A 16848-nucleotide genomic window follows, 5' to 3' on the forward strand; every position below is an offset into this window, starting at 1 on the left:
AGGTTTAGCTTCATGTTGCAGAAAGCCCAAACTAATGGTGAGTTAAACACATGAGGGTTTATTTTTCTCTCAAATAAAGGAATTAGATGGGCAGTCTGAGGCTGTTATGATGGCTCCATAGTCATTAAGAACCCAGTCTTCTGCTCTGCCATCTTTACCACTGGCTTCTTCTCCAAGTGCCTTCCTGGTCCAAGATGGCTGATGGTGGTCTAGTCATCATGTCTGTATTTCAAGCAGCAGAAAAGGCAAATTGGTAGAAGTCCAATTACTCTCCTTTAAAGGAGCCTTCTTAGGACTTACCCAAAATCACCTGCTTATATCTCATTGGCCAGAACTTAGTCACATGGTATATTAAGTACAAAGGAAGCTGGGAAGTGTGGTCTTTAGCTGCACATGTTGCCTCCATGAGTAAAATCAAGTTCCTTTACAAAGGGGAGAATTAGGTAGTCAGCCAGCAGTATCTACCACATGAAAATTTCAATGAATATAAACATTCTTTCTACTAAGTTATGTAGTGACACCCTCTAAAAATCCAGTCCTCAGCAGTATATAATTCTTTAGTATTTTTTGCCTTCCTTAAATTTTCACCTAATTTGTGAATATAGGTTTCTATTAGTAGAGGTATGAATACGTATGTGCATGCTCACCTCTCTCTCTCTCTCTATCTCTCTCTCTCTCTCTCTCACACACACACACACACACACACACACACACACACACACACACACACACCCTTTGTGAATCCACATGCCTACAAAGTCTTCTTACTGGTTTTAATCTTTTAGGTTTTATGTTAAAATATATTGACTCAATAATCTTGAGGATACAATTTTCTGCTTGTTCCTTCAATTTGCCATTCATACAAAAAATAGAACTCTTATAGATCTTAAAACTGCAACAGAGAGGGAAGGTGTCATTTTTCAACACTGTATCATCAAAGCCTAGATAATTCAGACTTTGACATTTTCAGCCTGAATATTAAGCTATTTAGAGAAGTGACTCTTCAGCCTGGCTACACTCTAGAATGAAATGTGGAGCTTTTGAAAAATATTTATGCCTTCCATACCAGTTGAATGAGAATCTCTCCACAGATTATTTTAATGTACAGCCAGGTTGGAAAGTACGGGTGTAAAGTTGGAAAACCTGAGTTACAACCCTTTATCACCCCACCCAGCCCCATATACACACCCCTCCACAGCCAGGAAAAAAAATAGAAGAATTAACATTTAAAGTGAGTAAAATGTCAGACTAAAATCAGAATGTACTGGGTAAGCCTATGCTTTGGGGCAAGTGTTTCTTTAGAGCAGTGGTTCTCAGTCCTGGATGCAGACAAGAATCACCTAGAGCCTTGCTATTCAAAGCACTGGCATCACCTGGGAGCTTAACAGAAACACAGATTCTCGTGCACCACTCAAGACCTACTGAATCAGAAACTCTGGAGGTGCGGCCTGGAAATCTATGTTTTAACAAGCCCTCCAGAGGGTTCTGAGGTTCACTAAAGCTTAAGAACTGACCCACATTTAAAAAGATAATAATAGGGCTTCCCTGGTGGCGCAGTGGTAGAGAGTCCACCTGCCGAAGCAGGGGACACGGGTTCGTGCCCCGATCCGGGAGGATTCCACATGCCGCGGAGCAGCTGGGCCCGTGAGCCATGGCCGCTGAGCCTGTGTGTCCGGAGCCTGTGCTCCACAACGGGAGAGGCCACAACAGTGAGAGGCCCCCGTACCGCAAAAAAAATAAATAAATAAAAATAAAAAGATAATAATAACTATGCCTGGATCCTTTCCCAGTCCTACTGACTCTCTGGCCAGTGGTGCCTAAATCAGTAAGGTTTGTCTTTTATGCTCTCTGGGTGATCTAATGCACAACCAGCGTAGTTACCACTGCCAAAACCACAGCTAAAAGCTGATTGCAGAGACATATTTACCCAGAATTAGTTATCCTAATCAGCAATGTGCTAGCAAATGTTTTAACTACCGGCAGAGGCGGGGAAGCCCGATTTGTAGCATTTGCCAGTTTCCTCCCACCATGGCTGATTTCAAGCTAGTAGAGAAAAGTCATTAAACTGGGAACTTGGATGAGGTGTATACAAGCTGCCCTCCAGAGCCATCGAGAGCTGGCTCCAGCACACACTGCCCCAAGTTGTTGTTGCCAAAATTGCTTTCAAAAGTATTTGATACAGTAGCCCAAGTTGTTCTGTTGTGTTTGTCATTAAGCCTTGACATTTTATCTCAACCATTTAAAATCCCTAAGAAATGGACTTGAGGACACGGGGAGGGGGAAGGGTAAGCTGGGATGAAGTGAGATAGTGGCTTGGACATAGATACACTACCAAACGTAGGGTGGATACCTAGTGGGAAGCAGCCGCATGGCACAGGGAGATCAGCTCGGTGCTTTGTGACCACCTAGAGGGGTGGGATAGGGAGGGTGGGAGGGAGGGAGACGCAAGAGGGAAGAGATATGGGAACATATGTATATGTATAACTGATTCACTTTGTTGTAAAGCAGAAACTAACACACCATTGTAAAGCAATTATTACCAAATGTAAAATAGCTAGCTAGTGGGAAGCAGCCGCATGGCACAGGGAGATCAGCTCGGTGCTTTGTGACCACCTAGAGGGGTGGGATAGGGAGGGTGGGAGGGAGGGAGACGCAAGAGGGAAGAGATATGGGAACATATGTATATGTATAACTGATTCACTTTGTTATAAAGCAGAAACTAACACACCATTGTAAAGCAATTATACGCCAATAAAGATGTTAATTTTAAAAAAATCCCTAAGAAATTCTTTTGTATTCCAGAAACCACATCAAGAAACATCCTTATAATTCTGAAACTCTAATTTTCTTACTAATCTTGAAATTGATATTTGTAGTTCAGAAACTGAAAAATATAATAGCCACCATTTATTGATCACTTATCTGATTTAGGTGATTTATCTATCAATTCTCACAACAACATGAAGAGATATTACTTACTCCTATCTTACTTATGAAGAAATCAGGGTCAGAAAAATCTAGAAACCACCCCAAACCACACATACAATCAGTGGCAGAGCCAGGATTAGGACCTAAGTCTATCTGTCTGCAGAGGCCATATTCTTGAGCATCATGCTTAAGCTAAATTGTGGCAAAAGAGAAGATATTTTCAGGGAACCCAGGAGAGGTGATAATCTACAGAAAGAAAACTGGGTACAAACCTGATTTCAGAAATCCTCATAGCAACAAGAAATGAGCAGCTGAGCTTATAGCAATTTATGATAGGCTGTTATTTTGAATTAGAGAGGTTGCTCAGGGTTTTGTATGCTTTGTAATTAACCTTTCCTTCCTTTATTCTTTCATTGCACTTTGTACCTTCATTATTAAATAGTAAGTTCCATATGTTACCTGTAAATAACCACTGGGTATCTGTATTACATATATGTATAGTAAGATTTTTGAGCCCTGAATAGCTCATACTATCCCAGGCATATTTGTATCTCCTACAGTACCTAGCAAAGTAAACATACAGAAGATTCAATAAAAGTTTGTTGAATACTGGAATTGACACCTTGCCCTTATGTCATGAATAAGCAAATTGAAACAGCTGTTTTAAATCCCTTCTGAAACAAGACAGTTTAATAAAATTTGGGGAAAAAAACCATGTCAAACAAAAGGAGACATTATTCTCAAATGAATTCTTCCAGAATCTTAGATAATCAAAACTGTTTGATGCTGTATCTCATATATCATTATGTTTAAAGTTTGTGACCCTCTACAATCCGATATACTGTATTAAATGATAAGGGCTAACATGCTTTTAAAAGTCTTACTTAAAATTAAAAGCTGGTTCTTAGTTTTCATTCAATGGGAGCTAAAGGAAAATAAGAATCAATCAATACCAAATGACTTCCTGGCCCCTTTTTCTCATCCTTACCTTTCTAAGATTACTTAGTTTTCATATATTACTTTTTCTACTTCCATAACCACAAAAAAAATTTCTGCAATACCATCAAATTAAAAGTTACTCAGACTACAATACAAACATGTCCTAAAAACCACATGGCATTTTCTTTACGCTACAGTAATCACAGAATGAGACCCGCCAAATATGAGATCCATTAAAAATTTAAAGGTTTTATATTTTCATGCCATTGGAAAAGTTAACACCAGCAGAAACAACGTTATTGTATATATTTTTCTAAGGATAATCTAACAAAGATATTTCTGCTTCTCTTGATTGCTGAATCTTTCATCTATGATGGAATGAAAAGTTTAATTAATTTTAATTATATTACTTTATTCTCTCAGCTTAAATACTTACTTCTAAAAGGGAGGAAGAAAGTTACTGTGCCAAGGGGCTATACTTCTAAATTCTTAGTTTTCATAGTTGAACAGAGGACAAGAATTTTCATAGTTGAAAAAAGAGTCGCATAGTATGTAGCATTTGACAGCAGTCATGAAAGTGGAGATAGGTCTCTACTTTGTGAAGTTACTTTTCCATATATTGTGTATCAGAAACGTTAATGAAGGCAAGAGAAAAGGTCTTAAACTCCAAGAATTTTTTTAAAAATCACGACTATATTCAATATCCTGTGATAAACCATAATGGAAAAGAATATTTTAAAAAAACAATGTTTCTATGTGTATGAGTCACTCTGCTGTACAGCAGAGAGGGCACAACACCGTAAACCAACTATACTTCAATTAAAAACAAAATTTTTTTAAAATCAAAGTTTGGAGAACTTTCTGCCTCAGCTTTATTGCTGTTGGTGTTGACCTTCCCTATGGTATGAAAACATAAAACCTTTCATTTTTAATAGATCTCGTGTTCAGCAGATCACCTTCTATATTCCAAACATATTTTCAAAGAACATAAAACCACGGTGGGCTTGAAGCACTGTGGTCTCACTTGTGGCTGTTTCTATGGTTGTTTATTCAAGAGTAGATTCTTCTAAACAGCAAAGTTTGACAGCCCTGACAACTTTATGCATATATGACTTTTAGACACTTTCGTTTTCCATTTTCTTTTTTTAAAAAATTAGTTAACTGTTTTGTTAAGAGGAAGTAAATAGACTGTGGGACTTAAGGCAACTCATAATGCTTCTGTGAGTCAGGTTCCTATAAATGGAGAAAGCGCTCCCAGCTTGATCTTTTTCTTTTTCTTTAGGCACAAGAAAAGTCTAAGTAACGTTCATAATTACAGTGACCATATAATCCATCGTTCAAACCATGACTTTTTTTTAAATTTATTTCTGGCTGTGTTGGGTCTTCGTTGCTGCGTGCGGGCTTTCTCTAGTTGCGGTGATCGGGGGCTACTCTGTTGCACTGTGTGGGCTTCTCACTGCGGTGGCTTCTCTTCTTGCGGAGCTCAGGCTCTAGGCGCGTGGGCTTCAGTAGTTGTGGCACATGGGCTCAGTAGTTGTGGTTCGCAAGCTCTAGAGCTCAAGCTCAGTAGTTGTGGCGCACGGGCTTAGTTGCTCCGCGGTATGTGGGATCTTCCCGGACCAGGGGTTGAACCCGTGTCCCCTCCATTGGCAGGCGAATTCTTAACCACTGTGCCACCAGGAAAGTCCCAAACCATGACATTTTTGAGAGTGAAAGAGCACTATTAATAATCATGCCAGGAAAACAGGCATAAAGCAGGGCTGTCTAGAATGAATCGAGACATATGTCACCTTCTCTATAAAGCTTTGTTGTCAGAAGAGGATGAGAAACACCAAGACACATCCAGCTGCTTTGTTTTTTGTTGTTGTTGTTGCTGTTTTTTTCTTTTTTTTTTTCAGCTGCTTTGTTAAAGTTTGCTCTAAAATGAGGCAGAGTGAAGAATATAGCACATTCTCAGGCAACTCAGCCCCCTTTAGTAACTCACATCAGTATGTAGCTCAGTGCCTTCTGTCCCAAAACAGAGATACTATCTTCTCGTCTCAGAACTTTGAGCACTTCCAACAAGAGGACCATTTTTCTATTTCTTCTTTCTAATGTATAACATTCTAAAATGAGGCTGCTGTGTTGCCCAACTCCAGGGTCACAACACAAAGAACACAATGTGAATGACGCCTCTTGGAGTTGTGCATCATGGTGGCCTTTCCCTTCTTCCTGGCAACCAAACAGATTTAGAAAGAAGGAGAGACAGGGACTTCCTTGGCGGTCCAGTGGTTAAGACTCGCCCTTCCAATGCAGGGGGCACGGGTTTGATCCCTGGCCAGGGAACTAGATCCCACATGCCCGAATTTGATCGGCTGGTTTCTGGCAACACTGGTTGTGTGTTCATAATCAGCATCAAGCAGTCAACAGCCTGTCTATACAGGCTGAGGCAATGATGATGGATTTCTCTTCTCTCTCCCCACTCTTGTTCTGTGTGCAGAGATTCCAGCCAGCTACAACAGCTTCACAACCAAGTCTTACTGGAACAACAGCAGTTGCAAAACCCATCTCCTTCATCTCCTAAGGAGTTTCCTTTCAACATGAGTGTTTTGACCTCCACTGCTGCCCCAGCGGTGACAATGTCCAGCAAGCAGGTGAAGGCCCCTTCATCACAGACATTCAGCTTGGCCCGGCCAAAGCACTTCTTCCCCTCCACAAGCACAACCGCAGCAACCGTGTCCCCTTCCAGCTCTCCAGTGTTCACCCTGATCAGCACTCCTCAAGCCATGCAGAGGACAGTGAGCAAAGAAAGCCTCTTAGTTTCTCAGCCCTCGGTGCAAACCAAATCTCTGGGAGGGGTTTCTGTCCAAAACGAGCTACCTCCTCCAGGTCCGGCAGAGCCAGCACAACTGCCACTCACATTTTCCATCTCCAGCGGAAACCAGTTTCAGCCCCACTGCGTGTCCCCAACTCCTGTCTCTCCCACCAGCCGGATTCAGAACCCAGTGGCTTTCCTCAGCTCCGTCCTGCCTTCCCTCCCTGCCATCCCACCCACCAATGCCATGGGGCTGCCTAGAAGCGCACCATCCGTGTAAGTGTCATTGAGGTTTCTTGATGTAAAAGATGTCATTTAAGAATGGACCCAAATAAGAGCAGCTTGGTCTGGGACAGGACTCTCATTTAGTGAATTCCTACATAATCCCATCTCTTAGACACAAAATGGATATTGAACCCCTTAGGACAAAAGGACATGATTACTTTAAATAATGTTTTTATAATTTAAATACTGAAAACACCTCGACACACAGATTTTCTGGGCAGTGCTCAACATTTGCTCGCAAGATGCACTCCGTAAGCGCCTGATGGCTCCCGGCGTCTGGTTGCCATGCCAACCACTCTGATTTCTAGGCCTTTGTACCCTGGCCAGTGCTTTTCATGAGTGATTCAGGTGTGAATTTATTTTACAGGCCATCCCAGGGACTAATGAAGAAACATATAAAGTCTTCCCACCCAGTGAATGATGATTATATTCGTGAAACTAAGAATGCAGTGATTCTAGACTTGGGGAGAAAAATGAATTTTAGTGATGTCAGATCAAACCAGCAGGTAAGATTGTTGGGTTCAGACGGTTTATTGGAATTTCTTTGTAAGGAATGTAAGTTTGCTTACTTCAGTCCTTGGATGCTCAGGTCACCTGACCTCGGTGAAGCTGACGCTGCAGTTTTGGAAGGCAAAGCACAGACTGTCCATGGTTCATGTAGGAGACTCGTCCACATGGCTCCACAGCTCTTGATTTAGCCCGGTAGTTAATTCAGTTTACTTGTCTACGTGCGTTTACCTAGAATAGTGTATGTTAAGGAGAGAGACTAGATAGTCTGTTTTCCATTCCAACAATCCTCAGCTCAGTATTGGCAAACACTGTCACATCTCTGAGACATTTCAATATCTGAGCCTTGAGATGACCTAGACTTTAAGGAACTCTGGGGTTCCAAGCCATCCTTTCTCTGGCTGCTTCAATCTAACGTGTTTGGGGGTTTGCTCACCAGTTCCTACATTAGGTTGAAGCACGTGAAATAGCCTTTAGCCAATATCCTGTGTTTCAACCTGTACAACTCCCTGCTTTCTCGTAAGTGTTTACATGGAAGGAGAAAAAGGAAAGTCATCTGTAAGCATCACATAAAAGAAAGTCTAAGTATTTTATTGGAGCCATTTATTTCTGCTTTTTGTAAGGTGGTTATTTTTTAAATGCAGATTTACATTTTAATAATCTAACTCTTGGTTTATTTCCCCAGGTGGGAACTGATAAAATCTATTTTAAGTATAACATAGAATTTCAGTGAAAACTATATACCAAATATTGTGGAACTTGTGACATAAGTGACCCCTGGAAACAAGGCTCCAGACTCCCCTGACCATACGCTGTTTTCCTTCATGTTTCTATCTCTTACTTCCAGTGGAGCCATTGATATACAGTATTTTACTATTGTGTTATATGTTGGACAATTTTTACTGAGTGGATTCTCTTGAAAGTAATGCTTAAAATGCTTAAAATAATAATGCTTAAAATAGCTTTAAAATGCTTTTTAAAATTGACTTTAAATTATTGACTTGAAGCAGGATATTTAAGCTTGCCGTAATCGAGTACACTTTTCATGTATTATTTCGTCAAATTACATATATTTCTGGGAGGCAAACACCAAGGCAACCATTCTTCTCTTCCATCTTCTAGATAGAGAAACTGAAGCACAGTTGTCAAACTGTCAGTGGTAGAATGAGAACCAGAGCCCTGGTCTCCAGGACACTTTCACATTTTCCCTGAAACTCTGCAGCCTTTTTGCAGTCTTAGGACAATTACCTCCAAGCCCCATAAATGTTGCACTGTCTAGCACAGATTTGTTTTCCTATAATACTGTCATCACAGTTGTGGTTGTTAATCCTTCTAAGTGTCATTGAAATCAGAGCTGTGTTCAGCCTATGTTTTTAACAACTCAGACAGGGAGCAATTAGAACCCTGTAAAAATGATACCAGGTCAGCACACAGGCTGTTTGATTTTACTTTTATGGTTACTCTGTAGGTAGATCCATGTTAATGCATTGCCCCAACTCAGGGGAAAGTAGGGTTTTTCTCTTAATTACCTGAAATGTGAGTACATATAAACATGAACTTCCATGAGTGGAGTGCCATAAACCCAGCAAAACTCTTTATTAAACCTCCATCATGAATTATCTTCAGGGCTAACAGCAGGAACTTGGAGTCTCAAAAGGCATCTCAATCCTCTCCATATTTCAGTGAAAACTATATACCAAATATCTGTGACACATCCGTGTTCTTCTGACAATTATTATTCTGAGCATTATTATGGTGTATTAATTACAGACACAGCATTCTAGGCCAGGGATCATGAAAGCCAAGCTGCATGAATGCAATTCAGGAAACTAAGGAGCTGTCTGAGATGGAATGCTTGCATTAGGTTGGTAGATGTTGATTCTGAGAAAGTTTTGAGGAACAAATGATGACCATATTATAATATTGTTTTGTCCATTGTTGCCTTGGGAAATGACAGTGAAAAAGTCATGAAGAACTGTCTAAATGTATTGTGGCCCACTGAGGAAGTTAAGAAGAAAATTTGCTGAGAAAAGTGGAGAACAATCATAAAGAAACATGTGTATTGACAGCCACCTCCACCTGCATTTTGGGGACACAGGGGTCAAAATCATCTGTTTTCTTACTCCCATATTAGCCTGCACATACGAGGGGGAAGCAAATGATTCCTTCTGAAGAGTATGCATTTGTTTTGTTTTATCTTGCTTTGACCACTTTTAGGTCCAGAAAGCTGGACTCTCTTGCCCTATGTTATTCCTAAGCAGACGAAGAATAGTAAACGTTCTAAAGCATTTACATGCTGAGCATGAATGTAAACCAAAGGTCCTTGAACAATTAATATAATTGACTATAAAAAATGTCCTCCCCAGAACTCAAACTTCTAAATTAATGTTTTAGAAATAGGGTTTCTTTGATGTATCTACCACCTTGAATTTCTCTGCTGTAATACTTCAGCGTTTATCCTCAAACTCATTTTATATAACATTTTCAATTAGCAACTAGCATTTGCTGGTTGATTCTTAGGACTTTGTGTGATACAAAGGTGTCACCCTTTCAGATGTTCATATTTACTAAACTGTTTAGCTTTCTAAATTGATAAAGATTTGTAGATTTTAGGCTGCATCATTTCTTATTTTGAAGGGTATCATTCACCACCAGTGGATCTTCACTGGACATCAATTGGTTTAGGTTAGCAAGCTGAGTCTGAGAGGTCAGAGGAACCCAGAATCACACAAAATGTAATGGAACCTTCATAACCAATGATTTTAATGCATACATGACTTTAGTATGACGTTCTGCTCCCAGTAAATAGTTGGTGACTGTTAATGTCTAAAGCACGCACACACACATTTAATGTCTTATTTCAACTTTCCTCCTTGACCTCATTTCTCTGGAAACTTTCCCATCTCTTTATTCTGCTCCTCCCTTCCATTTTTTAAATGAAGGCTTCATTACAACTGTCTGTGGTTCCCAGATACTACCCTATATGACAGAGGGGGGAAAAAATAAGTACCTAATTCTTGCTCTGCCTTTTTTTCCTCTAATCTCCTTCTTCTCTAAACTGCTTAGTCATTTCTTCTATTTAAATCTTACCTCTTTCATCTCTTACCATGAATTCTTTATGAACATTCTCTCCTGAGGGCAAACAGTCTTGCCATCTGTTCCTTTTCTAATAAGAATTCAACGTAGTCATTGGCCTTATGTTGCTCACCGTGGGCACTGTAGGACCCTGGGTGCTGGAATAGTGAAGTGTCCCCATGTCACCTGCTGTGGGCCCACCCAGGATGCACCAGTCACAAGCTCCCTGGGAGCTAGATTGGCAGGGGGTGGGAGGGGGTCTTGTCCATTGCTGCACCCCTGCTGTATCTGGCCCAGAGTAGGTGCTCAGGGAATATCTGCTGAATTAATTCACAACTTTGGGATTTACATTAATTTCAGATAGGATAACCAAACTTTTGACCAAGGGGAAAATTTTGGATTTGTTGCATCTGTATGGAAAATATCTCGCTTAACTATAGAGATTCTGATTATACCTAATTATAAACACTATCTACTATGATAACAATCTATTTTAATCAACTGACTAAAAAGATGAAACCCTTTTTAAAAAAACACCCTGAAATTAAGCAAAACTCTGGTGTTAACTGAACATTTAAGTATAAAATAAATCTGTGAACCATTTAGTAATTATTTATTCTTAAAGACAAAATCTGGATTTAAAGTATTTTTATGCAACCTCCTTGAACATAGAGTGTGTGTTTTATAGAATGCTGTGTCCCCAGTGCCTATTATAGTATTCTAAGAATTTGGCAGCAGGGACAGGGGGTAAGCCATGAAGCCTGGTTATTTCTATTGAAGGAAGCATGTAGTATTGGATAAATCATAAAAGAAGACATCCTCTGTGTAGGTTAACCTCCAAGTTAATCTAGGAATCTCTTATCTGCTGTCCATACTGTGGCTCACCCAGGAACAAAAGGAGAATACTTTCTCTAACACATAAAACTTCTTTTAGTGAATGCTGTACCCAGAGTTGGTTGGGAACCCTTTGGGCAGGCTCTTCCAGCTGGTTTGATCCTATCCGATTATTTGCCCCTGAAGCCCAGACTCAGACCCAGAGTAGAGGAAGCCAGCAGCATGTTCAGGGCAGTGAGTGCCAGATCATGGCCCACGTTTTGGAAATTTGGAACCTTGGCAATGCTGTATCTGATTGGGTTGTGTCATTACACTGTGGTTCTTAGCAGGAGGAAAGCACTCTCCACCACTCTGACAATTTGAAGAAAACATCTGCAGATGTGTCCCAGAAACCAAATGCCTCAAGTTGTCAAACTATCAGCCTTAAGAGGATTATCTTTAAAGAAAAAAAAAAAAGAATTATATTTTCAAGTGGCATACTCTTCTGATGTAATTTTTTTAGCTTTTCATTTTCTTTCGTAGAGCAACTGAAATTCTATGCAATTTTCACTTAAGGTCTTTAACATAAGCTTGGAAAGGATGGCCATATGTCTTTGACTTGCTTGCCATACAGACCAGATTTACACAGAAAAATATTCTCTCCTTTGAGCACAGACATCACCTACAAGCAGCTGACACAGAAACTCCTACTTTTACTCACAAAGGGGACAAGGCAGGGAAAATGGAGAACACAGCCCAAATCCAGTTCTGGAAATTCAAAGTGTACAGCCGCTGACAGTGGATCAGTAATACAACCTTTGTGCAGACCAGTGCAGAAAGCACATTCAAATTTAACTTAAACACGCTGCTTGTTTTCAAATGTCCTTACAAAATTTGAATTCCCTCAGTCACAACTTGGAATGACAACCTTGATTTATGTATAAGAGGATTAGTTATCCTTGGGATAACCAACTCTTAGTTGCAAAGCGCTACCAAAAAAAAAAAAAATGAATTCCTGCTCTGGGTTTGGTGTGCATCTTTGTAAACATCTCAGTTGTAAAGATTCACTGCTTTAGAAACAGGTCACATACCCCTGCCACACAGTTACTTGGGCTTCCTTGTTCCTGAGGTTCAACTTCCCAAATATTTTATGAAATCTTTCATGGAAACTCCTTGACCTACAGTATTCTTATTTTGTTGTGCATCTGTAACTTATACATTATACCATATAACTGGTACCTTCAACAACTGTATCCTAAAAGCAATTTTATTTTTTTCTCCCTTTATCCCTTTAAATTTATCTAGTGGGGCTAATCCTTCTCCTGGCAATCTCAAATGTGAGGTAATCTCAAAACCATTTTGACCAATTTTAGTTCATATAAGGTTCTACATTTACTTTGTTGCAAAATACAATTTTGATCCAGTAATACAAAATGACCAGTCCTTGTGGTAACCAACACCCCAATCCTTATTCAAAAATAAGATCCCACACACAAACGCCCCCATCCACACCGCACACTGCACACCCCAGGGACCTCTACAAATGGGAAATCTAAAGCCAGGAAGGAAGGATGGCCAGCTTCTCTCTTTTTCACTCCCTCCTCCCCTGCTTCACTAACTGCTGTTCCCAACTCCTTCCTTTCCCAGCCACAGAGGGACAAAAGCTGACTCCACATTGGCTCTGTCTCATATGTGGCCCATATGTGTATGACAGGAACCATCACAGGGTCCTCTGACCTGACACAAAGCAGGAGTGTGGGCCACTGGAAGCAACCTTCAGCTTGCCCACCAACAAAAACCCACCTTGCTTCTCACTCTAGATTTCTTAGGCAGAAGTCAGATACCAATCCACTGGAGGAACACAGTAAACACTACAAATGGGTCTATTTAATCTCTCTCAATAAACTGGAGGTGAAAGGCAGGTACTCTGGGGTTAGAGGTGGAGGTGGAGGTGGGACACTCACAGACATTAATAGCTCTTTCCAAAGTCTTCTCACTGGATTTTCTCCCTCCTGACTCTTTTGTATCTCTGATGAAGGTGAAGAATATCAATCATCTAACCTGTCCTTAAGCACCTGCTTTGAAATTTCTGGAGGATAGTTTGTCTCCCAACTCACTTGTTTTTTGATATCTAACTCATCTTGGTGCCTCAGTAGAATACAACTGTATCCTCAGTACATAGTTACAAATAGTATATTTTAGATAACTCATTGAGTGTTCTGTTTTCATCACCTCCCAACTTGTAGTACTGGTAGAATAGTAAATATGTAACCAATATGTGTACATTTATAGAAAAACAAAACGTGCGTATTTTCATCATATTGCTTCCATAGTTCCTTTGGTTAAATCAATTCAAACATTTATAAATTCCATAAAATCAGGTCCCAACTTGGTAAAATCAAGTTCCTAAAAATAGCTGTTTGGAATACATGGAGACAATGTGGTATTTGTATTCTCAGGCAAGTTGGGCTCAAAAGCCTTATATATCACCCATTTGTTCCTAAAGTATAGATATAATCATAACTTACCACAATGTACAGTAATACTTGTTTGGAAAAATTAGATCATACTTTCAATATAGAATTTCAGGAATTCATTTCCCACCCCCCATAATAACTCTGACAATGTAATTAGCCAGGAACTTACCAGCCCTCACCCATCGTGAGTAGGAGAAGCTGCAGAGAAGGTTCTTTAGCTTGGAGCAAGGACTCCACTAAAATAGTGGCTAGAGGCGGTATGGAATGGATTGGGAATATGGGGACTTAAATGAAACAAGATGAGAAGCCATAAGAAGCTAACACCTCTTGCCACTCTCACAAAAAGCCTGGGTTATCCTAAATCCAGGATCTGTGTGTGAGGTTTACAAACTATATGAATTATGTTTTTGACTATTATTTTTAAAATAATAAAGCTATTTAGCACCTACCTCACATAGTAAGAGAATAAAATGACTCATTGGTTTTACTCCTAAGCATCCAAAAAATAAACAAATTTGTTAAAAGGAAAAATAATACCCATTTAGGAGCATGTACGCAATTCAACAAAGAAGAAAAATATATTCCTTATGGGATTTTAAATTGTCAAGACTAGGAAACATTTCAAATTTGTGGGATTAGTTAATGTATTTATGGAAAATATACTCGCTGTACAGTATTAGGTTGAATAATTTGAAATTGCTGATATTTTACCTCTTTTGACCCTCAAAAATGGCAATTTCATATAGTTCAAACTAATAGGTAGATAGTTGGAAGCTTTAAGTATTAACTTAAAAAAAAAAAACCCAAAATGTAGAAAATAGTCTTAATACTTTTAAACTAAATTGGGTTTCAAATTAGAAGTGAACAATCTTTTACTTTAATTAGTTTGTTTATCTGATTAAAAATTAATACGCTTAACTGGAGATTAATCATTTTTCTACCCTGAAAGAGCTGTAGATGTATTTTGTTTACCCAGTGTGAGACGAGGCTGAGAGAGAAGATTTAAAATTGGTTCTAAGAAATTAAAACCAAGAAACATCTGGTGTCGTGTTTCCTAAGTTCCAATCCTGCACAAATTCAGGCGATGATATGTATAAGACAATAGCTAGAGGGCATGAAGATGTGATTTAATAGCTTGAGAACATATCTCATGAGTCCTGAACTCAATTACTCTGCCTATGACTAGGTGCAGATGCAAATCAGCCATGTGATCTCAAATTCCACTTCAGGGGCATCCCAGTACCATCTCCATGGGGCCTACCTAAATCATAAAATTATGGTTAACTAGAGTCACAAGTTGTTTTTTGTTTTTTTTTTTGTTTTTTTTTTTTTTTGTGGTATGCGGGCCTCCCTCTGCCGCGGCCTCTCCCGTTGCGGAGCACAGGCTCCGGACGCGCAGGCTCAGCGGCCATGGCTCACGGGTCCAGCCTCTCCGCGGCATGTGGGATCCTCCCAGACCGGGGCGCAAACCCGGTTCCCCTGCATCGGCAGGCGGACGCGCAACCACTGCGCCACCAGGGAAGCCCCTAGAGTCACAAGTTTAACCAAAGGGCTCACTCTCACCCCAAGCACATGGCTCTGGATTCCTCAAAGATACAGTAGTGTTGGAACAAGTGATGGCCCCCATATCATTCATGTATTCTTTCATTCTTCAGATACTCATGGAGCACCTGCCATGTAGCAGGCACTCACCATTCCATATATGGTTGATATAGTGGGATGCAAGACAGACAGGAACTCTGTTTTTCTGATCCTAACATTCTAAGGCTTAGATATATTCAATCATTCAATATACAAACAAGAAAAACACTAGATAGCAGTCCACGCTCTGTAGAGAATTAGAATTGGGAGTTACCTTAGATGAAGTGGCCTGGGAAAGTTGCTTTAGGGAGGTGACATTTAAGCTTGATAGAATAGGGCAGGATAGGGAATCAGAGGAATCCAGGATAAGTTCTAGATTTAGGTTAACTTGGTGCACTCAAAGTGTGGTCTTAGACCTGTGCCAGTCTGCAAGCTGTCATCTCTCCACCTTGAGATAAGTACGGAAATTGAAAGTAACCATTAAGAAATTTCTAGAGCATTTGACAGAGAAATTTTATGTCTATTGAATATAAGAATTCTGCATGCTTTTTCTATTTCATTTTTCTAGTAATTCATTTTTATTTTATTTTACAAGAGTACAGGTTGAAAAAATCTATTTTAAAAATCTGGTTTTCACCATAGGTAATGTGAGAAACACCAGCTTAACCACTTAACCAAATGGATGAAGAGTGGTGCCAGTTCCTAAGATGGGGAAGAGCAGGGTAGGAGTATCTTCCCTGGGGGACAGAAATCAAGTGCGTGTTGTTTGGACCATGCTAAGCTGGTCCATGGGTGCACCCATGAGGCACCCAAGCCATGACAGAGAGTATACTGGTGGGTATATGACTCTCATGATGTAGAGTAGATCATTGGGTATATGAGTTCTGGGGAGAGACCAGGCTGAGACACATGGATTTGGAGTCATCAGCATATAGAAGGTATCTGAAGCTGTGAGATTGGATGAGATCACCTAGAGCAGAGGAGGAAGAGCTAGTAAAGAAGACTGATAAGGACCAGCTAGGGGAAGAGAAGGAAAACCAGTAGGGTGTCATGGAAACCAACAGAAAAAAAATGTTTCAAAATGGATAAAGTAGCCATCTGTGTCTAATGCTATCGAGAGGTCAGCTAAGGTAAGAGCAGATAAGTGACAACTTATCTGTGGATCTGGCAAATGTGAAGACCCCGACAGCAGCAATCTCAGTGGAACTATAAGAACACAAGCCTAATTGGAGTATGTTAGTGAGAGAACAGGCGACAAGGAAATCAGGCTATAACAATAGAAAATTATTTCAGGGCTTCCCTGGTGGCGCAGTGGTTGCGCGTCCGCCTGCCGATGCAGGGGAACCGGGTTCGCGCCCCGGTCTGGGAGGATCCCACATGCCGCGGAGCTGCTGGGCCCGTGAGCCATGGCCCCTGGGCCTGCGCTCCGGAGCCTGTGCTCCGCAACGG

The 16848-nt window shown here is 40.3% G+C and overlaps 1 protein-coding gene across 5 annotated transcripts in view; it reads left to right on the forward strand.

Annotated features, from left to right (window-relative positions):
• The window catches only part of MYPN (myopalladin), an 82054-nt gene that overhangs the window by 48684 nt on the left and 16522 nt on the right, over window positions 1–16848 (forward strand). For all 5 annotated transcript variants that reach the window (XR_003677395.2, XM_028480880.2, XM_028480878.2 and 2 more), the window contains 2 exons: window positions 6347–6937; window positions 7314–7452. Coding sequence is in view for 4 of the 5 variants with exons in the window: in XM_028480880.2 (XP_028336681.1) it covers window positions 6347–6937; window positions 7314–7452 (730 nt within the window). In the remaining variant the exon portion in view is untranslated. The remainder of the gene's footprint in view (window positions 1–6346; window positions 6938–7313; window positions 7453–16848) is intronic.

Source organism: Physeter macrocephalus, chromosome 20 (assembly GCF_002837175.3).
Source record: "Physeter macrocephalus isolate SW-GA chromosome 20, ASM283717v5, whole genome shotgun sequence".
NCBI classification, from domain to species: domain Eukaryota; kingdom Metazoa; phylum Chordata; class Mammalia; order Artiodactyla; family Physeteridae; genus Physeter; species Physeter macrocephalus.